This window comes from Oncorhynchus tshawytscha, linkage group LG10, assembly GCF_018296145.1.
Source record: "Oncorhynchus tshawytscha isolate Ot180627B linkage group LG10, Otsh_v2.0, whole genome shotgun sequence".
Lineage (NCBI taxonomy): Eukaryota > Metazoa > Chordata > Actinopteri > Salmoniformes > Salmonidae > Oncorhynchus > Oncorhynchus tshawytscha.
The window spans coordinates 55,787,733-55,812,214 of NC_056438.1; the positions used below are offsets into that span (position 1 = coordinate 55,787,733).

Genomic DNA, 24,482 nt, shown 5'->3' on the forward strand with positions numbered 1-24,482 from the left:
AAATCTCATTTACTTCCATCTGCATTTGGCATACAGTTCACACACACACAGGATATGACAACCTGTTTGCTCTGGTCTGTGTGTGGACCGGAGGACCACATTGGGACCACATGTGGGTGGTGTGATGTGCTAGAATATTCCTGTCTCTGTTTTCAGCCTCTTGTTGGTGGATTCAACACATGGCCCCTCTATGAGCTGGTTAATGGAATGGCTCAAAGTTGTCATAATTTACCTCTTGCCTGTTTACCCTCCTCCCCCTCACAACGTGATTTATACGGCACAGCATCTGGTTCTGAAATCTGCATCGCCAAACAGACCTCCTGACTTATTCTCAATGTTTCAAATCACATTCTTCACCCAAGAAAAGGCGGAGAGGGGAGGCTCTCACATAACGCCCCGGAGATGAGATGGTTTTCTTATGGTTTCGCTTCATAAATGTCACATTAAGGGGAGACGGGGGGGTATGGGGGGCTCAGTTGAATGTGACACCACCAGGCAGGCTGGATAGCCGGTTTGTTATGGTGGTGCTTCACCACTCTGATCATGGTGGGTGTTAGGTGGAGGTTTCATTTGTTTCACCTGGTGCTCTGATCCAGAGGTCATATAGAATATAGACTAGTGAGTGTATGGATATGGCCTTTTATGATCCATGGCCTTGGTTCTAAGGAACTGTTTATGGAGTTGGGTCTCCTGGTCACTTTATGTGAGCAGTGCTTACAGAGGCCTTCTCACAGGATGAGTTCTGCTTTCACCATGGTCATATCTACTGTGCTAGCTTTGCTAACTGACATCACTGTCTTAGAGAATTGATGTTGGCTTCTGTAGGCAATGTCGACTGTAGGCTTAGATTTAATTCTGTAACTAACCACCATTCGGCAAGTATAGAACGTTATATTATCATGATCATTTTACCCGAGGACTTCAAAAATAAAACCCAAACAGCAATTATTCTCAATTAAAGTGTTTCTACACGATACCACCACAATCTCTGATCCTGTGAGTTTTTCCCATCTCTTTCTTCCTGCCTGGTGCAAGCAACCTTTGGTTTGCCTTCAGCTGCAACTCAGAGACTTCCCACATCACTCAGACAGCCTGGCTGCTGCTGCTCTCAGATGAATTAGACTAGCCTCCAGGGCAGGCAGCCGCCTTTGGGCTGTGTCCCAAATGGCACCCTATTGCCTATTGTAGTGCACTATAAAGGAAATAGGTTGCCATTTTAGCCCTGGGCTCTATAGCAGCCTGCCCTGCCTGAACACAGAGGATCTATACCCAGAGCATTGCAGGCTGTAAAACAATTGGGGGGTCCGCTGGTGTTGGCATCTGACCAGTTAACGCAGCACTCACTGCAGTTCAGACTGGACACGGTTGCCATGACAGCCATGTTTCTGGGGCAGGGCCTGTGGACAGAGGCTGGCAGGGGACAATACACAGATGCAGGACTGTTATATCACCTCTTTTTTTATCATAACAGATGTTCTGTTCTGTCACATACTGCTTTCAACAGAGTAATTAAGGAGGTAGAATGAAAAGCTAAATTAAAGACTGTAGTTATTTTTACTCTTTGTCATCTAATTAAAAAAACATCTGGAGAAGAAAAACAAAAAGTGGTTTTGCTCATGTAAAGAAACAGGCTTGGTGCCTCAGTGTCTGCTACAGGATACTTTATAGTGTGTTGTGCCATGAACAGTGACATTAACTGTGGTACTGGCACCACCTGTGTTCTCAGTAGCCAGTTACAGTTCCCCTTAAACCTGTGTCGTAACACTGTTATTACTCTAACAGTTGACTTACAGAAGTGAAATAGGGAATAATCCTTAGCCCTCTCGGGTGATAGCAAAAATCGCTCTCAACTCCAAACCAATTGCTAGAGTAAGTGATAAGACATGTTAGTACAATGTTTCTATAACAACTACTATGTTACGACACAGTGATCAAGGTAATGCAATCTAAAACTTCCCCGTCTTCGCTGGCTTTTTAGTTAACATGTGATTTGATTTACCCCCTCCGTCTGTCTCTCTCTCTCTCTTTCATTCAGACTTCCAAGGATGCACATCAAAACTGGCCTTGTGGACGCCCACCTGTACTGCCTGAAGAAGTCTGTGGTTGACTTCCTGGCTGATAACAAGTGAGGCCATTTTACTTTGCTTGCTTCCTGAATGGCTCCCTATTCCCTGTAAAGTAGTGCACTGTGTAGGGAATAGGGTACCATTGGGATGTAGCCTTTGTGCATGTCATTTTCTCACAAATGTGCTCGTGTTTTATGTTTAATGTATATCAAATTAGTTTTTAAAGGTACCGATAACCATCCACATAAATGTGAATACAGTGCATTGCTATACACAGGTGAAATATTGAATAGCACCTTTTTTGCCAAGGTTCATGCGTGTTGAATTTGAGAACAGACTGTGACTATAGAAAGGCTTTGAGGCTGGTAGGTATTCTTGTCAGGTGTTAATTTGTTTTACAATGTGCCACTTGAGCAGTTTATTAGGCTTTTAGCCCCCTTGTGCGTTAGTGTCAGAGGTACACCTCAATCACAACTGTGTTGATAATCTCACTTCCTCATACTTCTGGTTTTCTTTTAAACTGCAATCACTTTGGGCCAATCAGAAAGTCTGTTTATTGCCCACTGTACTTTTCTGGGTTACCGTATATAATAGGACCACCACCATAGACTGACATATATCTTCCAACATATTGAAGTCATTTAATGGATCTCTGTGGCCACCACCACCAGATCAAATGGTCCACAATTTAAAAGATGTACGGGATCATTAAAATCAAGGCCAAGCAATTGAAGGCACTGTTTGATGCTTAGACCACTTAGTTGAAGTGTGTCCCAATTTGATAAATGTACATCCTATTGATGTAGCCTATATTTCTAGTAGTGTTGCATTCATCTACTCACATTCTCCTGCCCATACATCCTACGCAGGGGATACTTCAGAACTGGGAGGGGGACAGAACAGGGCTTGAATGAGAAATGGGTCTAGTAATTGCTAGCCCCCACCCTCCTGTTCTTCCCCCCCCTCCCGCCAACTCCAGCAAGACCAAAAGCAGCAGCACAACCTCTTCCTCCACCCACCCACCTCCCAGTCCAGTACCCCAGTTAGTTCCCCCGTCCCTTTTGTGCTTGTTAAACTGGCATTGTGAGGAGACCCAACAGCTCCTTTAAGTGGTGTTGAAAATAAGTGCAGGTGGCATTAATTGGGGAGTGCATTGACTCACTCACTTGGCCCACTTTCCCTCCAAATAGGAATTTTCTACTGGGGGTTTACATAAATACTCTGCATTGCAGACGCTTGTTCCTGCTGCTTCCCATTGCTTTAACATTTGAATTCACCAGTCATCCTGATATAAATATCATTTAATGTTATCTGCCACCCAGACTCGGGAGACCTCAAAAGCACTAACCGCTTATTTCTTTCTCTCCCGCATCAAAGTAGGTGGACTTTTTTTTTGTCCCTCTTTTTTTCCATGTTCTCCCCTTTTTCTCCCTCCCTCCCCCTCTCTCTCTCTACCTCTCTCTCTCCATCTCTTTCTCTATCTCTCCCTCTTGAAGCTGCTCTGCTGTGGAGCGCTCAAGGAGAAAAATGGACAGAGTAACTGTTGTTTCTTTCTCTGCATTCAGATGGAAATTCTAATCTCCCTTAAAAGAAACTAAAAAGAGAGTGAGAGATGGAGAGGGACATTGAGTGGAGTGCAGGAGAGCGGAGAAGGAGGAGAAAGTTAAATTGCCTACCGGGCTTACATGGTAGTTTGAAACCATGATTCAGCCTAATCTTTTTTAACCTGTTAGGAAACCCATGAACGTGTACACTGTGAAATGATCGTGGTTCTTTCTTTGTTTTCTGGTTAGCGGTAACCCTCATGAGCAGAGATGGGCCTAGAACTTGTGAAAGCGTTCAGTGCATGGACATTAGCTATGTACAGTCAAAGGCATTTCCCCCCCTTCTCACCCCCTCCCTACTTCCTGCTTCTATCGTTTTGATTGGTCATGAGGAAATACCTGAATCAAAATATAAATATTATGAGTAGAACGGGGGTCCGCATGCAGGTCAATTGCCACGGTCAAATGTTCATCCTCATTCTGATTCTATGCTATTACTTTTCAAAAGAGTTGGGGGTCAAATGTTAGACTTCATGAGAGTAAAATGTATTTTTTACTTTCAGTGAATGTACCTATTTCAACAACTGAGTAAGTATTGTATTTTTCTCTCAAAGATCTGTCTCTTCGATTCGGGGAGAGTTAGTCCCGTATCTCGTCCGCAAACAGTTCTCTAAATCCATGACCTCTCCGAATGTCAACGATGAAGCTGATCAAAAGCTTAAGAAAAAGGATGGCAATGCAAACTTAGGTAAAGAAACCATACTTGAACATTTTAAGAGAGTTTTCATAGCTAGGTTGTAACTCACCTCATGAACACACACACACATACACACTCAACTGTGTGTATCTGCTGTCTGTGTGTGTAGAGATTCAGATCTTGTCCAGGGATGAGGTGCTGCTGCAGCTAACCCGGGAGAGGTCCTGTTGGAATGACCATCGTGGGGACATGAGTGAGGCCTACCACGGAGTACGCCTGCGCTGCTATGTGCACATCATGGACGAAGGCATGTGTTACCGCGTCAACACGCTAGCGGCCTACATCGAAGCCAATCGCCTGGTAAGTGAGAGAGTGAAACTAGATGTACTAAACATGTATTCATCTGTTTCTGACTGCTTCATGGCTAGCATGCTCTTCTTGTACGCTGCTTTCTTTACCTGCCACATCAAACTAATAGCCGGCTCTGTTAGTAACCCTAGCTTACAACTTTTAGATGTGATTAACATGACCTTTTATCTGGTGAGGACCATGCTTCCTGTACATTACTGGCATTATTGTTTTATCCTCTTCTATGAACATGTATGCCTTATTGTCTTGTGTTCCAGGCCCCGAAGCTGTTTGATGAGCCTGCAGTCCATCCATCAGCAGCGATATCTGTGCGCTGTCTGGTGAGTAGCTAGCCTAGTAGCTAGATGGGTGGTTCTCTTAGATGTCTGGTATGATGTGTATTTTCGGACTGCATCCATGAGTCTGTGTCTGAGTCATTAGCAGGTTGTAGTAGAATGAGCGTTGTGAGTGAGGATGCCATTAGAGTGAGTGTGCTTTGGTGAGTCACATGCTATTCTTGTTAGTTGTCTATGAGGGAAGATGCTTTAAGTGTGTGTCATAGGGGATTAAGGAGCATAAGAGGCAGGGGAGGCCACTAGCAGAGGCCCTAAGCTCCTCTTGTCCTGTTCAACAGTTGGGGACTTTTGGCAACTACACCTCTTACAGATGTAGGACCATTGTCATGCTGGAGGGTCATGTCAGGATGAGCCTGCAGAAAGTGTGCCACATGAGGAAGCAGGATGTCTTCCCTGTAACGCACAGTGTTGAGATTGCCTGCAACAACAAGTTCAGTCTGATGATGCTGTCACACACTGCCCCAGACCATGACGGACCCTCCACCTCCAAATAAATTCCGCTTCAGAGTACAGACCTCGGTGTAACGCTCATTCCTTTGACGATAAACACGAATCCGACCATCACCCCTGGTGAGACAAAACTGCAACTCGTCAGTGAAGAGCACTTTTTGCCAGTCCTGTCTGGTCCAGCGACTGTGGGTTTGTGCCCATAGGCAACGATGTTGCCGGTGATGTCTGGTGAGGACCTGCCTTACAACAGGTCTACAAGCCCTCAGTCCAGCCTCTCTCAGCCTATTGCGGACAGTCTGAGCACTGATGGAGAGATTGTGCGTTCCTGGTGTAACTCGGGCAGTTGCTGTTGCCATCCTGTACCTGTCCCGCAGGTGTGATGTTTGGATTTATTGATCCTGTGCAGGTGTTGTTTCACATGGTCTGCCACAGCTGTCCGTCCTGTCTCCCTATAGCGCTGTCTTAGGCTTCTCACAGAACGGGCATTGCAATGTATTGCCCTGGCCACATCTGCAGTCCTCATGCCTCCTTGCAGCATGCCTTAAGCACGTTCACGCAGATGAGCAGGGACCCTGTGTTTTTCAGAGTCAATAGAAAGGCCTCTTTAGTGTCCTAAGTTTTCTTAATTGTGACCTTAATTGCCTACCGTCTGTAAGCTGTTAGTGTCTTAACGACCGTTCCACAGGTGCATGTTCATTAATTGCTTATGGTTCTTTCCCATGAACAAGCATGGGAAACAGTGTTTAAACCCTTTACAATGAAGATCTGTGAAGTTATTTGGATTTTTACGAATTATCTTTGAAAGACAGGGTCCTGTAAAAGGAATGTTTCTTTTTTTGTTGTGTGTGTGTGTGTGTGTGTGTCCAGTTAGATTTTTACACTGGAAATTTGACTGATATAGTAGTGTAGGAAGGGAACAGAGGGAAGTGCACATTCTGGTGTGGTCTTTTCGGCTTATGATCTCTTTTTCCTGACATCGTTCTACCACATCTGGTTATTGTCTGCCAGATTGGTGCTGACAGCATAATAGGAGCATCCTGTCAAATCTCAGACAAGGCATCCATCAAGAGATCAATGATCGGCGCGTCCACCACCGTCAGAGAGAAGGTCAAAGTAACCAACTCCATCATCATGCACGGAGTCACCATCGAGGAGGGGTGAGTAGAGCCTCCTGTATACAGATCTGGACCATTTCTACCACTGTGTCCTTAGACTTCAGAATCTGTGATACCAGGACATTTTACCAGGTAGTCACAGATGACACTTTATGGTAGAGAGAAAGCAGTGTAACACACACACTGTTATTTCCATTTGGAAAAGACCGGGTAGTAAACTCCCTTCTCCAATTATGCCCAGTATAGTTTTAAACCACAAAGGGGAACCATTAGGTTTTAGAGGCCAGAGTGTATGGATGACTCCGGAGTATGTGTGTCTTTTGGTTTTACTATCTTTGTGGGGACCAGAAGTCCCCACAGGGATAGTAAAACAAGGAAAATTTGCACAAGTGGGAACATTTCACCAGTCCCCACAAGCAAAATGCTTTTTTAGGTTTTGGATTAGAATTAGGAGTTAGGGTTTGGGGTTAGGTTAGGTTAAATGTTAGGGTTAGGGAAAATAGGATTTGGAATGGGAATCAGTTGTTTGGTTCCCACAAGGAGAGTAAAGCAACCGTGTTTGTGTTTGGGTGGGCTGCAGTGCGAGGAGGGGACTGACTGCCTGAGGCTTGTTTTATGTGATATGTGGGGGAAACAGAGAACACTATGTTGACAATGTCCATTGGTGTGCAGTGAACCAGAGCACGCTTACAATGGCATACATAAACACATAGGTGATTAATATACATGGTTAAACTATGCTGTAGCTAGATTCTCAGCAACAACGTATTTCACTTCCTTCATATAACTCACAAGTGGATTTAAAAAAATAAAATAAAAACTTTTACCTCAGTTTTCTACCTTTTTTAAAGTGTCATATTCAACTATTTTTTGTGGGTGGATTGCTTACTATGTAAACCTACTATGAATCGTTTTTTTTTTTTTTTTTTCAGTCTAGCATTGGGAGACATTTTTAATTAAAGTATTTTCACTCGTGCTGGCTGGTTGAAAGGATGTCCTGGCTGGTGATTGAAAACTGCAAGCATGACATGAATCGCAGGAGAGAGGCCACTGAGAAGTAGAAAAGGACCCTGTTATTTTAAATTCAGACATCCTCAAATCCTGGGGAAGAGCTTTATCTGGCAGAGTTGGGCTTTAGCACAGTCTCTCTTAAAGACAGGGAGGCCTGAGCCAGCGGGGGTACCCTCATGTCCGAGTTAGTGCACGCATAAAGAGAAAGAAAGAAAGAGAGAAAATAGGAAAATAAAGAAATGGCAATTATTTCGCAACATTAAAAAAATGTACGAGGGGATTAGCAAATCCCTGGCATGTTAAAGAAGGCACTTGCATTTTTTGGCCCCTTTGTTTGCATGTAGGAGTGCTTGTTTACAAAGCAGAGGCTATTTGGGGGGGCTGCGGTCGAGGTCGCGGGGAAGCAGGCAGAGGATGTGGGTGGTTGAGGTGTGGGGGTGGGGGGGTCACAGCGAGGAGGAGCACAGTGTCAGTAATTAGTGGTGTTTCAGTTGGGCTTCTTTGGTGGTCTCTCAGTTTAAAACTCCAATCCTTGTAATCTCCCATTGCCATGAACCCCCCACCCTGTTCCCTCCCTCCCTGTTCACCCCCCTTCCTCTCCCTCCAACCCTTCCACCACCACCTGAATAGCCCCAGTGCAGCAGCAGCCAATACAGACCTGCCTGTGTTAGTGGCTGCAGGGCCAAGCTCGTCAGTCTCTCTAGGAGGGAGAGACATACATGTTGCTCCCCAGCCTGCCCCACAGAGCTCACTCTGTTTCTATCCTCCAGAGGAGACCTTATGGTGGCCTTAGTCCGGACTGCCAACCCAGGTGGTGCAGAACGTCAACCATCCCTGGGCAGGGTTGTCGGTTCTCCTGCTATCTTAAACTAACCCCAACCCAACACAGCACCACCACCTCACAGACTTTCCATCTGTTGATATTCGGATTGTTAGCATGCCTTTGCCTGTCAACCAGGGTCTGGAGTTTCACTATGACAGTTACACGAAGGAAGATGAGATTAAATCCTGAATTGAGATTCATTGATTAATTCAGGATTTTCTTTATCATTGATCAAATAAAATCATACCAAACTTTAGTTAAACATTTAACATCTCAGTTTAAATGTAGAATAGACACAATCAAGGTAATGAAGGAACAATTAAGTTGTTTAAAACATGATATGAACAGTTAATGAGGAATTTGAAAGATCACGGTCTACTTACCATAGAGAATTGCTACCCCACTCAAATGAATGAGTATACTGCCTACCTAGACATCACATAAGCCTAATGTCTGAAACCCACTATTTAGACTGAGCTCATACCCATAATAATTATAACATAGGATCCAGATTTTTTTATTTATTTCGACATGGGGCGTGTGCTTCGTCTCAGCCTTGATGAACACTTGTCTATAATGTTTCGTCACCCCCTGCCCTCAACAAAATAAAAAATTAACCTGACGATATCGAATACCTAATATTCTAAATGTCGATGATAGTGTATCAATTTGCACACACAAGGTAGAGGCTGGTGTTTTTCTTTAATATGTATGCTAATCTAGTTTCTTGAGGAAAATAAAACAAGACAGCTGAAAACTCTGAGGGGTCATGTTTCCTTTAAGGGAGGGGTTAGAGGCAGGAAAGGACAAGGCCCTCCCTCTGCCGTGCAATTAGCTGAAGACATGAAAGAGAAATTTCATTGTAAATATGTTCTTCATGCACCAAGAAAAAAAAGCTGGCCTGGCCCAGGCATGTTAAGTAAACATCAAACTGTGCACATAAAGTTATAAAGTTTTATGGTGCCAAAGTGATCCCATGAAAGAGTGTGTGTGTGTGCGCGTGCATTAATGAAAGCCTGTGCAGTTGAATGCATCTTCTCAAATATTGCATCCAGAAAACGTCCTCCTTGAAAATGAAGCCTGGTCGTGTAGATGTTCAAATATAGTACACAAGACCAGGATTTTAACTTTGCATTAGGTCAGAGAGCAAGTGTCCAATGGCCAGCAATCAACTCTGCGATGTCTTCGCAGGTACCCACAATCTGCACAGAGTGATAGTGTACTAGTTCTCAAGGGGAAGTCTGGTTGATGGTGCTGTGTGTTTGTTCTACAGGTGTAACATCCAGGGCAGTGTGATCTGCAGTAACACTGTGATCGGCCGAGGTGCAGACATCAAATATTGCCTGGTAGGGAGTGCCCAGCGCATAGAGCCAGAGGGTGAGCATACTACTGCATACTACTGCCTCACCTTGCCATCACACACTCAAGTCCCACTCACCTCCACTTTATCCGGCAACAGTAGGGTTGCAAAAATCCAGAAACCCAAAATTCCTAGGTTTTCCAGAAATGCTGTTTGTAAGATTCCTGGAATAAGGACATAGAGAATACATAGGAAATCTGGGAAACTTCCCAACTGGGATTTCTGAAAAATCTGGGAATTTGGGGAAAGGTACCTGAGTTTTGCAACCCTAAGAAGCAGGAAATAACACGTTACTAGCCAAAGTAGCATGTGTGAACTTGTGTGGGTCAGTGTTTTATGTGACTGTGATGCGTTTTATTCTACGCTTTCTTAGATCGCATTAAAACTGAACCCTCTGTGTATAATTGAGCTTTTACTTTTTTTATATTCCTAATCCCCTTGTTCATACTCCTTAGATGGAGCTGGAGGGGGGGTGTTGTGTGTTTGTGTTCCTGTGATTTAGTCGGTGTGTGTTTTTGGGATTGGGGGTGGTGTGGGGGAGGAGGGGGCTGGGGGCTGTTGAATTCCGGGTGGTCCTGGCCTGTTCTCTAACCTCTCCATCAATGACACTGCCAGAGGCGCCCCTAAAATGTCCAGGGCCTGCTCAGCCTAATTGACTGAACAACAGGGTGTTGCTACACCACGGCCCCCTGCACCAAATACTGCAACATTTACCCCCCTCCCAACCAACCCCCTTCCGTCCCTCCCCATCCATGTTCCAAGTTCTCAGCCCGGCCCAGTTATCAGAGTGTGACTGGACCTGATTAGCCTGCCGTAACCTGGAAAGCACTGACTTATGGAGCGGCTCCCAGAAAACCCAAATTACAATCTAGACCCTTGTACTTCCCACACATTCTGCCCCACAGCCCAGCTCAACACAGCCCAGCACAAACCCCACACTCAACTCCTTTTAAGTTTAAAGCGCAGAAAGAGCACAATTCAAAGATATCCCAGAAAAAAGGCTAACCGAGTCTGTAACAGAGCAGAGGTTAATGTAACCTATCATTATAAAAGCATTACTTATAATAACTGCAATAAATGTCTCGAAATAGCCTGGAGGATAACAACAACCGCTGTCTTTAAGTTCTACACTCAAAAGCCCTTTGATTTCATCATATCAAAGCTCCAATTTCCCATTCAATTTGAATGTTATTAATCTTAATGAATTAAAAAGTAACATCTTTTTTTCTACGGACTGGCTGCGATTCCGGATTTTCTGAACCTGGAAGTTTTCTGCGCATGTTTGGGATCCTCTGCGCGCTTTCCCATCAGAGTCCTTTCAGCTACTGCTCAGTGCTCATTCTCTCTGTGACTCCGTTGCTGCTTCTTTGAACAAACTTAGTTCTTTGTCTGTTGTAGCAGTAATCAAAGCAGACATAAGCACGACACAACAGGCAGTCTAGCGATTTCATGTTCTTTTTTCAGGAGGGGAGTTAGCCTTCATGCAGCTATTTAGGTTAAGTTATATGTTATAAGTTATATGTACACAGCATATCAACAAGCAAGACGCAGACAGGCAGTCAATAGTGATTTAAAGTGCAAACATTAGCTATTGTAGTTATTTTTTCAGCAACTCTGACTATATGCCAGCATAACTATAAAGATTACATCACACAGAAGGCGGAGTTTTGCCCCAATGCAATGTGTAGAGACTGCGTCTTGCTTGTGCTATGGCAATATCTGTAATGACATCTTTCATATCAGTACCAGTCAAAAGGTCACTACCTCATGAAGGTTGTTGAGAGAATACCAAGAGTGTGCCAAGCTGTCATCAAGGCAAAGGGTGGATACTTTGAAGAATCTCAAATTTATTTTGATTTGTTTAACACTTTTTTGGATACTACAATGTCCCATATGTGTTAGTTTAGTTTTGATGTCTTCACTATTATTCTACAATGTAGAAAATAGTAAAAATATAGAAAAACCCTTGAATGAATAGGTGTGTCCAACCTTTTGACTGGTACTGTGTGCATACATGTAAACTCAGCAAAAAAAGAAACGTCCTCTCACTGTCAAATGCATTTATTTTCAGCAAACTTAACATGTGTAAATATTTGTGTGAACATAACAAGATTCAACGACTGAGACCTAAACTGAACAAGTTCCACAGACATGTGACTAACATAAATGGAATAATGTGTCCCTGAACAAAGGGGGGGTCAAAATCAAAAGTAACAGTCAGTATCTGGTGGGCCCACCAGCAGCATTAAGTACTGCAGTGCATCTCCTCCTCATGGACTACACCAGATTTGCCAGTTCTTGCTGTGAGATGTTAGCCCACTCTTCCACCAAGGCAAGTTCCCGGACATTTCTGGGGGGAATGGCCCTAGCCCTCACCCTCTGGTCCAACAGGTCCCAGACGTGCTCAAATGGATTGAGATCCGGGCTCTTTACTGGCCATGGCAGAACACTGACATTCCTGTCTTGCAGGAAATCACACACAGAATGAGCACTATGGCTGGTGGCATTGTCATGCTAGAGGGGCATGTCAGGATGAGCCTGCAGGAAGTGTACCACATGAGGAAGGAGGAGGTCTTCCCTGTAACGCACAGCGTTGAGATTGCCTGCAATGACAACAAGCTCAGTCTGATGATGCTGTGACACACCGCCCCAGACCATGATGGACTCTCCACCTCTAAGTCGATCCCGCTCCAGAGTACCTGCCTTACAACAGGCCTACAAGCCCTCAGTCCAGCCTCTCTCAGCCTATTGCGGACAGTCTGAGCACTGATGGAGAGATTGTGCGTTGCTGGTGTAACTGGGGCAGTTGTTGTTGCCATCCTGTACTTTTTTTTTTTTTTTTTTTTTTTTTAACCTTTATTTTACTAGGCAAGTCAGTTAAGAACAAATTCTTATTTTCAATGACGGCCTAGGAACAGTGGGTTAACTGCCTGTTCAGGGGCAGAACGACAGATTTGTACCTTGTCAGCTCCCACAGGTATGATGTTCGGATGTACCGATCCTGTGCAGGTGTTGTTACACGTGATCTGCCACTGCGAGGACGATCAGCTGTCCGTCCTGTCTCCCTGTAGCGCGGTCTTAGTCTTCTCACAGTACGGACATTGCAATTTATTGCCGTGGCCACATCTGCAGTCCTCATGCCTCCTTGCAGCATGCCTAAGGTGCGTTCACGCAGATGAGCAGGGACCCTGGGCATCTTTCTTTTGGTGTTTTTCAAAGTCAGTAGAGAGGCCTCTTTAGTGTCCTACGTTTTCATAACTGTGACCTTAATTGCCTACCGTCTGTAAGCTGTTGGTGTCTTAACGACCGTGCCACAGGTGCATGTTCATTAATTGCTTTCTGGTTCATTGAAGAAGCATGGGAAACAGTGTTGAACCCCTTTACAATGAAGATCTGTGAAGTTTTTGGGGTTTTTACGAATTATCTTTGAAAGACAGGGTCCTGAAAAGGGGACGTTTCTTTATTTGCTTTGTTTATATGTCAGTATTCATGCATACAGTGCACTCGGAAAGTATGCAGACCCCTTGACTTTTTTCACATTTTGTTACGTGACAGCCGTGTTCAAAAATGTTGTAAATATTTTTTTTTACTCATCAGTTTACACACAGTCCCCCATAATGACATTTATAAAAACTGAGTATCACATTTCCATTAATATTCAGAATCTTTATTCAGTACTTTGTTGAAGCACCTTTGGCAGTGATTACAGCCTTGAGTCTTCTTGGGTATGACGCTACACGCCTAGCACACCTGTATTTGGGTAGTTTCTCCCATTTCTTCTCTGTAAATCCTTTCAAGCTCTGTCAGGTTAGATGGGGAATGTTGCTGCACAGCTATTTTCAGGTCTCTCCAGAGATTTTCGATCAGGTTCAAGTCCGGGCTCGGGTTGGGCCACTCTAGGACATTCAGCAACTTGTCCTGAAGCCACTCCTTCATTGTCTTGGCTGTGTGCTTAGGGTTCTTGTCCTGTTGGAAGGTGAACCTTCGCCCCAGTCTGAGGTCCTGAGCGCTCTGGAGCAGGTTTTCATCAAGGATCTCTCAGTCCTTGCCGCTGAGAAACATCCCCACAGTATGATGCTGCCATGGCCATGCTTCATCATAGGTGTGACGTTTTGCATTCAGGCCAAAGAGTTCAGTCTTGGTTTCATTAGACCAGATAATCTTGTTTCTCATGGTCTGAGAGTCTTTAGGTGCCTTTTGGAAAACTCCAAGCAGGCTGTCATGTGCCTTTTACTGAGGAGTGGCTTCTGTCTGGCCAATCTACCATAAAGGCCTGATTGGTGGAGTGCTGCAGAGATGGTTGTCCTTCTGAAAGATTCTCCGATATCCACAGAGGAACTCTGGAGCTCTGTCAGAGTGACCATCGGGTTCTTGGTCACCTCTCTGACCAAGGCCCCATTCCCCTGATTGCTCAGTTTGGCCGGGCGGCCAGCTTTAGACTGCGTCTTGGTGGTTCCAAACTTCTTCCATTTAAGAATGAAGGAAGCCACTGTGTCCTTGTGGACCTTCAATGCTGCATAAATATTTTGGTACCCTTCCACAGATCTGTGCCTCGTCACTGTGCCTATCTCTGAGTTGTACGGACAATTCCTTCGTCCTCGTGGTTGGGACCTTATATAGACAGGTGTGTGCATTTCCAAATCATGTTCAACTAAATCAACTAAATGTTTAGAAAATGTATTTATTTTCCACGGTTTACCATAAGACATGAACAGAAATCATCAGTGATTTGTGTTTCCTACAACTTTCTGAAGAGGCAACGAGAATGCCCCTTGTCTGTCTGTGTGTGGTGTCTACCAATTTGTGTAGCCGTTAGCTAATGAAAACAGTCTCTGGTAGATAGAAAGGCTTTCCCAAAAACCTTCAATTTGATTTGACTTAAATGTTAGCCCAAAAAGTATCGTATGCTTAACTGGCAGAATGATATCATGATTATTATTATCAATCCAGTGGGTATTTGGTTTGCAAACTCATGTGTGCTACAATAACACTGCTAAACACAGCCTCTTGCTTCGTGCTCAATTGAATTAAAGGGTAAAAAAAAAATCTAAATTCTCAGCTTTTTTCCAGACCTCAAAAGTGGTGACCTGATGTGGTTTAAACATTGTTGTGCACTTAGAACATCTAGTGTGGTTTTTGTGTAATTTTGAGAGTGGAAACCTGACATAACTGGGAAAAACAGAAACCTGGGAATATGGGGGCTATTTACTTATTTTTTTCTGTTTTAATAAAATAAATAAAACATTATTTTTTTTAATAAAATACATAAATCAGTCAATTTAAATAAATAAACTAGGCCCTAATCTATGGTTTTCACATGACGGGGCAGGGGTGCACCCATAGGTGGGCCTGGGAGGGCATAGGGAGCCAGGCCCAGACAATCAGAATGGGTTTTCCCTCACAAAAGGGCTTTATTACAGACAGAAATACTCCTCAGTTACATCAGCTGTCCGTGTGGCTGGTCTCAGACGATCCCGCAGGTGAAGAAGCCAGATGTGGAGGTCCTGGACTGGCGTGGTTACACGTGGTCTGCGGTTGCTAGGCCGGTTGGACGTACTGCCAAATTCTCTAGAATGATGTTGGTAGAGAAATAAAAATTCAACAGCTTTGGTGGGCATTTCTGCAGTCAGCATGCCAATTGCACACTCCCTTCAAACATGAGACATCTGTGGCATTGTGTTGTTTGACAAAACTGAACCTTTTATTGTCCCCAGCACAAGGTGAACCTGTGTAATGATCATGCTGTTTAATCAGCTTCTTGATATGCCACACCTGTCAGGTGGATGGATTTTCTTGGCAAAGGAGAAATGCCCACTAAAAAGGATGTAAACAAATTTGTGCCCAAAATTTGAGAGAAATAAAACAATTGTGTGTATGGAAAATGTCTGGGATCTTTTATTTCAGCTAATTAAACATGTGACCAACATTTTACGTTTATATTTCTGTTCAGTATCAATTGTAAAGTCATGACTTTCTACACAATATAACAACACATTTTTCCAATCTGGGTGGTGAAGTCGATAAAGTATTCAATAATTTCACTGTGTATTTTGGATAGAATCATGGCATTTGAATGTACCCGAGGCCACCAAAATAGAGCTAATGCAAAAAAATGTCCTGGCTGTCTACTTTTTCTGGTAACACTTTACTTGACACCCAGCGGCATATGTCATAACAGCTGACATACTTTATAACCTGTTTATAATATGGTCATAACACTGTCATGAGACATATTTAGACCTGTTGTGACATCTATTGCATTATTTTATGGCTGGTTATGACACCTACAGTACCTGTGAAAATGTTGGACACGCCTACTCATTTCCAGGTTTTTTCTTAATTTTTACTGTTTTCTACATTTTTTAAATTATTATGAAGACATCAAAACTATGAAATAACACATATGGAATCATGTAGTAACCAAAAAAGTGTTAACCATATCAAAATATATTTTATATTTGAGATTCTTCAGAGTAGTCACCTGGAATGCATTTCAATTAATAGGTGTGCCTTGTTAATAGTTCATTTGTGGAATTTCTTTCCTTAATGCGTTTGAGCCAATCTGTTGTGTTGTGACAGGGTAGGGTTGGTATACAGAAGGTTGCCCTATCGGGTAAAAGACCAAGTCCATATTATGGCAAGAACAGCTCAAATAAGCAAAGAGAAACGACAGTCTATCATTACTTTAAGACATGAAGGTCAATACGGAAAATTTCAAGAGCTTTGAAAGTTTCTTCAAGTGCAGTCGCAAAAACCAACCACTATGATGAAACTGGCTGTCATGAGGACCGCCACAGGAAAGGAAAACCAGAGTTACCTCGGCTGCAGAGGATAAGTTCATTAGAGTTATCAGCCTCAGAAATTGCAGCCCAAATAAATGCATCAGAGTTCAAGTAACAGACACATCTCAACATCAACTGCTCAGAGTAGACTGCGTAAATCAGGCCTTCATGGTCGAATTGCTGCAAAGAAACCACTACTAAAGGACACCAATAATAAGAAGAGATTTGCTTGGGCCAAGATACACGATATTAGACTGTGGAAATCTGTACTTTGGTCTGATGAGTCCAAATTTGAGATTTTTGGTTCCAACCACCGTGTCTTTGTGAGACGCAGAGTAGGTGAACGGAGGATCTCTGCATGTGTGGTTCCCACCGTGACGCATGGAGGAGGAGGTGTGATGGTGTGGGGGTGCTTTGCTGTTGACACTGTCAGTGAATTATTTATAATTCAAGGCACACTTAACCAGCATTGTTGCCACAGCATTCTGCAGCAATACGCCATTCCATCTGGATTGCTCTTAGTCCCACTATTATTTGTTTTTCAACAGGACAATGACCCAACACACCTCCAGGCTGTGTAAGAGCTATTTGACCAAGAAGGAGAGTGATGGAGTGCTGCATCATATGACTTGGCCTCCGCAATCACCTGACCTCAACCCATCTGAGATGGTTTGGCATGTGTTGGACCGCGGTGTGAAGGAAAAGCAGCCAACAAGTGCTCAGCATATGTGGGAACTCCTTCAAGACTGTTGGAAAAGCATTCCAGGTAAAGCTGGTTGAGAGAATGCCAAGAGTGTGCAAAGCTGTCATCAAGGCAAAGGGTGGCTACTTTGAAGAATCAAAAATATATTTTGATTTGTTTAACACTTTTTGCTTACTACATAATTCCATGTGTTATTTCATAGTTTTGATGTTTTCATTATTATTCTACAATGTAGAAAATAGTAAAAATATAGAAAAACCCTTGAATGAGTAGGTGTGTCCAAACGTTTGACTGGTACTGTACATATTACATACAACCTGAGAACAGTGGTTCTCTTATACAGAAATGCTATTCATATGAAGCAAAGAGCAGTTGCTTTATATACACTGCTCAACAAAATAAAGGGAACACTAAAATAACACATCCTAGATCTGAATGAATGACATTCTTATTAAATACTTTTTTCTTTACATAGTTGAATGTGCTGACAACAAAATCACACAAATTATCAATGGAAATCAAATTTATCAACCCATGGAGGTCTGGATTTGGAGTCACACTCAAAATTAAAGTGGAAAACCACACTACAGGCTGATCCAACTTTGATGTGATGTCCTTAAAACAAGTCAAAATGAGGCTCAGAAGTGTGTGTGGCCTCCACGTGCCTGTATGACCTCCCTACAACGCCTGGGCATGCTCCTGATGAGGTGGCGGATGGTCTCCTGAGGGATCTTCTCCCAGACCTGGACTAAAGCTTCCGCCAACTCCTGGACAGTCTGTGGTGCAACGTGGCGTTGGTGGATGGAGCGAGACATGATGTCCCAGATGTGCTCAATTGGACTCAGGTCTGGGGAACGGGCGGGCCAGTCCATAGCATCAATGCCTTCCTCTTGCAGGAACTGCTGACACACTCCAGCCACATGAGGTCTAGCATTGTCTTGCATTAGGAGGAACCCAGGGCCAACCACACCAGCATATGGTCTCACAAAGGGTCTGAGGATCTCATCTTGGTACCTAATGGCAGTCAGGCTACCTCTGGCGAGCACATGGAGGGCTGTGCGGCCCCCCAAAGACATGCCACCCCACACCATGACTGACCCACCGCCAAACCGGTCATGCTGGAGGATGTTGCAGGCAGCAGAACGTTCTCCACGACCGTCTCCAGACTGTCACGTCTGTCACATGTGCTCAGTGTGAACCTGCTTTCATCTGTGAAGAGCACAGGGCGCCAGTGGCGAATTTGCCAATCTTGGTGTTCTCTGGCAAATGCCAAATGTCCTGCACGGTGTTGGGCTGTAAGCACAACCCCCACCTGTGGACGTCGGGCCCTCATACCACCCTCATGGAGTCTGTTTCTGACCGTTTGAGCAAACACATGCACATTTGTGGCCTGCTGGACGTCATTTTGCAGGGCTCTGGCAGTGCTCCTCCTGCTCCTCCTTGCACAAAGGCGGAGGTAGCGGTCCTGCTGCTGGGTTGTTGCCCTCCTACGGCCTCCTCCACGTCTCCTGATGTACTGGCCTGTCTCCTGGTAGCGCCTCCATGCTCTGGACACTACGCTGAAAGATACAGCAAACCTTCTTGCCACATCTCGCATTGATGTGCCATCCTGGATGAGCTGCACTACCTGAGCCACTTGTGTGGGTTGTAGACTCCGTCTCATCCTACCACTAGAGTGAAAGCACCGCCAGCATTCAAAAGTGACCAAAACATCAGCCAGGAAGCATAGGAACTGGGAAGTCTGTGGTCCCCACCTGCAGAACCACTCCTTTATTGGGGGTGTCTTGCTAAATGCCTATAATTTCCACCTGTTGTCTATTCCATTTGCACAACAGCATGTGAAATTTATTGTCAATCAGTGTTGCTTCCTAAGTGGACAGTTTGATTTCACAGAAGTGTGATTGACTTGGAGTTACATTGTGTTGTTTAAGTGTTCCCTTTATTTTTTTGAGCAGTGTATAAATCACCTGAAGCAATTGCTCCTCAAGGGGCTCAGTATGCCTCTGAGCACCATCCGTATCAGGTGGTTCGCCTCTCTCATCAGAGGATAAATGAAGAGCGTGGCTGGTAAAAGCATTACGCCTCCACTCACGAAGCAGTTAGATGGAAGTGTCTGTCTTCTGTAGAGAGAGACCACCCTGTCAGGCAGCCACAGACAGACTTATGTGTGCTGACTGTGCAGACAGGCAGGCAATCTGGTGGTGGTGGGACTGCAGGTGTTGCTGCTCCTTCATAAAGAAACCAGACTGTTCTCCAGGCTTCTGGGACACAGACACGCTCTTCTCTCCTCCACCTAGCCCTCTCCCTCACTGTCTCTTGGAAATATACTCCTCTCCTAGTGTGCCATGCTCTATTTCTCTTTCCTTCAAACTCTGAATGTAAAAACAGAGCCTTTTGGAATCCTTCACACTAAAATATGTCTTTATATGGATCATGAATCACTTTCCCCACAGTTTAGTTTGGATTAGTTGTCTTTGTCTGTATGGATAGCAGGCTCGCCTTGTGTTTGTGTTTCAGAAGGCTGTTAGGCTTCACCCTTATTTGAAGCAAGGAATTATCTGTTTTCACCTTGTTTCTGTCCTAAAATCCTAGTCCATCTGCCATATTGAAGTGTAGATTTGGCACATCGTGAAGATATATACTTTTTGTCTGAGTTGAGCATGTTAACTACCTTATGACATTTAATTTCTGCTTGAAAATGCACTTCAAAGACCAGAACATGACTTCAGTCTATCAAACACTTGTTTTACAAAAGGGTCATTCCACCTCAAATAGCACAAGAAATAGGATTTTGACACCCTTCATCTCAGATTGTTTTGAAATCGTTTCTGTTAGAAACGGATAAGATGAACATTCCTGCAACATTATTTTGTTGAAATATTTGTTTTCTGAGAAATTAAGCTAATTGATTGCACCCAAATGGCCCATTTTTAATTTATAAGATTCCTATAATATTCAATAAATATAGTACCTAACATCTGATTTGGACCGAACTTGTTAGTAACAATGAATTAGAGATGACTAATCCAAAGAAATGGTAAAAAGCCATCCACGGTACCACACCCCATGCCAATCCCACCCCAACATCATGTATACAGTATCAGTTCTTAATATAGTATGGAGCTTATTGTTTCTTCATCCCATGTATTGTATTCTCAGTTAATTTGGTGATGACTTTCTTTCCCTGTTCAGAAAATGTTTTATTTTAATTATTGAATTAGTAATTGTTAGGTTCATGTCCCATCCTATTTCCTCGAAGATGGCGCCGACAGATATGGCAGCTCTGCTTCTAGCTCCTAAGCAACTTTGCAGTATTTCGTTTATTTGTGTCTTATTTCTTACATTGTTAGCCCAGGACGTTTTTTGTGTTATTACATACAGCCGGAAATAACTTTTGGATATCAGAGCGGCAGTAACTCACCAGCATTGACCAGAAATACGACTTTCCCGAATTGTATCTTTTGTTCGTACCCTCCAGTGCAATTGAACTTATCGCAGAGGCTGCTCCAAGACGCCACCAGCAGAGAAGAGATATTCTAGTCGTGTACACCACCCAGAGGAGCTCATTGTGAGGATCTCCTTTCAGAGAGACATCAGGGACTGTAACATAGTCTTTTTCACTGAATCATAGCTCTTTCTGGATATACTGTTCTCGTCCATACAGCCAGCTAGGTTCTCAGTACATTGCACAGACAGGAATAAAAAACTTTCCAGGAAGAAGAAATGCGGTGGTGTATTTTCATGATTAACTACTCATGGTGTGATTGTAATAACATAGAGGAACTTAAGTCCTTTTGTTCACCCGACATAGAATATCTCACAATCAAATGTTAATCTTATTACCTCCAAAGAGAATTGTAGCTGGGGATTTTAGCAAAGCAAATTTGAGGAAAATGCTACCGAAATTTTATCAACACATTGCTTGTAGTACGCGTGCTACAAAAGCTCTTGACCATTGTTACTCTCCCTTCTTGGATGGCTACAAGGCCCTCCCCGCCCTCCCTTCAGCAAATCAGATAATGACTCCATTCTGCTCCTCCCTTCCTATAGGCAGAAACTGAAACAGGAAGTACCTGTGCTAAGGTCTATTCAACGCTGGTCTGACCAATCAGAATCCATGCTTCAAGATTCTTTTAATCACGCGGATTGGGATATGTTCCAGGTAGCCTCTGAGAATAACATTGATGTGTACACGGACACGGTGACTGAGTTCATCAGGAAGTGTATATGGGATGTTGTTCCCAATGTGACTATTAGATGGCAGCATTCGTGCAAAACTGAAAGCGCAATGCACAGCATTTAACCACGGTAAGGTGATTGATAAATATGGTTGAATACAAACAGTGTAATTATTCCCTCCGTAAGGCAATCAAACAGGCAAAACGTCAGTACAGAGACAAAGTGGAGTCGCAGTTCACCAACTCAGACACGAGACGTATGTGGCAGCGTCTACAGACAATCATCTATTACAAAGGGAAACCCAGCCACGTCGCGGACATGAACGTCTTGCACCCGGACAAGCTAAACACGTTCTTCGCCCGCTTTGAAAATAACACCGTGCCACCGACACGGTCTGCTCCCAAGGACCGTGGGCTCTCGTTCCTCGGCGTACACATCACTGACAATCTGAAATGGTCCACCCACACAGTGTATTGAGGAAGGTGCGACAGCGCCTCTTCAACCTTAGGAAGCTGAAATAAATTGGCTTGGCCGCTAAGACCCTCATAAACTTTTACAGATGTACAATTGAGAGCATCCTTTCGGGCTGTATCACCGCCTGGTACGGCAACTGCACTGCCCGCAACCGCAAGGCTCTCCCAGAGGGTGGTGCGATCTGCCCAACGCATCACCGGGAGCACACTGCCTGCCCTCCAGGACACCTACAGCACCTGACGTCACAGGAAGGCCAAAAAGATCATCAAGGACATCAACCACCCGATCCACGGCCTGTTCACCCCGCTATCATCCAGAAGGCAAGGTCAGTACAGGTGCATCAAAGCTGGGCCCGAGAGACTGAGAAACAGCTTCTATCTCAAGGCCATCCAACTGTTAAATGGCCATCACTAGCCAGCTACAACTCGATTACTCAACACTGCACCTTAGAGGCTGCTGACTATGTACATAGACACGGAATGACTGGCCACTTTAAATGGAACACTAGTTACTTTAATGTTTACATAGTGTTTTACTCATTTCATATGTATATACTGTACTCTACTGTAATTTAGTGAATGCCACTCAGACATTGCTTGTCCTAATATTTATATATTTCTTTACTTCATTCTTTTACTTTTAGGTTTGTGTGTATTGTTGTGAATTGTTACATACTACTGCATTGTTGGAGTTAGAAAAACAAGCATTTCGCTGCACCAGCAATAACACTCTTGGCATTCTCTCAACCAGCTTTATATAGTGGTCAGAGCCTGGTAATGTCAAAATCAAATGAAATGAAATGAAATCATATCATTTTAAATGTGTGTGACCAATAAAATGTGATTTCATTTCATTTCATTTTGACATTACCAGGCTCTGACCACAATATAAAGCTGGTTGAGAGAATGCCAAGAGTGTGCAAAGCTGTCAAGGCAAAGGGTGGTTACTTTGAAGAATCTCAAGTACAAAATATATTTTGATTTGTTTAACACTTTTTTGGTTACTACATGATCCCATATGTGTTATTTTATTGTGTTGATGTCTTCACTACTATTCTACAATGTAGAAAATAGTACAAATTTAGAAAAACCCTGGAATGAGTAGGTGTGTCCAACCTTTTGACTGGTACTGTATATACACTGCTCAAAAAATAAAGGGAACACTAAAATAACACATCCTAGAACTGAATGAATGAAATATTCTTATTAAATACTTTTTTTCTTTACATAGTTGAATGTGCTGACAACAAAATCACACAAAAATGATCAATGGAAATCAAATTTATCAACCCATGGAGGTCTGGATTTGGAGTCACATTCCAAATTAAAGTGGAAAACCACACTACAGGCTGATCTAACTTTGATGTGATGTCCTTAAAACAAGTCAAAATGAGGCTCAGTAGTGTGTGTGGTCTCCACGTGCCTGTATGACCTCCCTACAACGCCTGGGCATGCTCCTGATGAGGTGGCGGATGGTCTCCTGAGGGATCTCCTGCCAGACCTGGACTAAAGCATCTGCCAAGTCCTGGACAGTCTGTGGTGCAACGTGGCGTTGGTGGATGGAGCGAGACATGATGTCCCAGATGTGCTCAATTGGATTCAGGTCTGGGGAACGGGCGGGCCAGTCCATAGCATCAATGCCTTCCTCTTGCAGGAACTGCTGACACACTCCAGCCACACTCCGCCTAGCATTGCCTTGCATTAGGAGGAACCCAGGGCCAACCACACCATCATATGGTCTCACAAGGGGTCTGAGGATCTCATCTCAGTACCTAATGGCAGTCAGGCTACCTCTGGCGAGCACATGGAGCGGCAGGGTAGCCTAGTGGTTAGAGTGTTGGGCTAGTAACCGAAAGGTTGCAAGTTCAAATCCCCGAGCTGACAAGGTACAAATCTGTCGTTCTGCCCCTGAGCAGGCAGTTAACCCACTGTTCCTAGGCCGTCATTGAAAATAAGAATTTGTTCTTAACTGACTTGCATAGTAAAATAAAGGTAAAATTAAATGGAGGGCTGTGCGGCCCCCCCAAAGAAATGCCACCCCACACCATGACTGACCCACCGCCAAACCGGTCATGCTGGAGGATGTTGCAGGCAGCAGAACGTTCTCCACGGCGTCTCCAGACTGTCACGTCTGTCACATGTGCTCAGTGTGAACCTGCTTTCATCTGTGAAGAGTGGCGAATTTGCCAATCTTGGTGTTCTCTGGCAAATAGGTGTTGGGCTGTAAGCACAACCCCACATGACTCCGTCTCATGCTACCACTAGAGTGAAAGCACCGCCAGCATTCAAAAGTGACCAAAACATCAGCCAGGAAGCATAGGAACTGAGAAGTGGTCTGTGGTCCCCACCTGCAGAACCACTCCTTTATTGGGGGTGTCTTGCTAAATGCCTATAATTTCCACCTGTTGTCTATTCCATTTGCACAACTGTAACGGTTTTCTAGTGGTGATGAAGGAGAGTCGGACCAAACTGCAGCGTGTCGATTGAGATTCATGTTTAATCAAATAAAGAAACACGAACACTACACAAAACAATAAACGAAACCGAAACAGCCTATCTAGTGCAAACTAACCGA

The 24,482-nt window shown here is 43.9% G+C and overlaps 1 protein-coding gene across 2 annotated transcripts in view; it reads left to right on the plus strand.

The window, feature by feature from the left end:
- Positions 1 to 24,482, plus strand: part of LOC112260462 (translation initiation factor eIF-2B subunit gamma) — a 53,351-nt gene that overhangs the window by 25,160 nt on the left and 3,709 nt on the right. The window contains exons 6-12 of one of the 2 annotated variants that reach the window (XR_006084330.1): positions 2,036 to 2,125; positions 4,225 to 4,358; positions 4,477 to 4,667; positions 4,934 to 4,996; positions 6,470 to 6,618; positions 9,684 to 9,787; positions 17,101 to 17,318. Coding sequence is in view for 1 of the 2 variants with exons in the window: in XM_024435598.2 (XP_024291366.1) it covers positions 2,036 to 2,125; positions 4,225 to 4,358; positions 4,477 to 4,667; positions 4,934 to 4,996; positions 6,470 to 6,618; positions 9,684 to 9,787 (731 nt within the window). In the remaining variant the exon portion in view is untranslated. The remainder of the gene's footprint in view (positions 1 to 2,035; positions 2,126 to 4,224; positions 4,359 to 4,476; positions 4,668 to 4,933; positions 4,997 to 6,469; positions 6,619 to 9,683; positions 9,788 to 17,100; positions 17,319 to 24,482) is intronic. The other variant, XM_024435598.2, reaches the window with a different exon arrangement.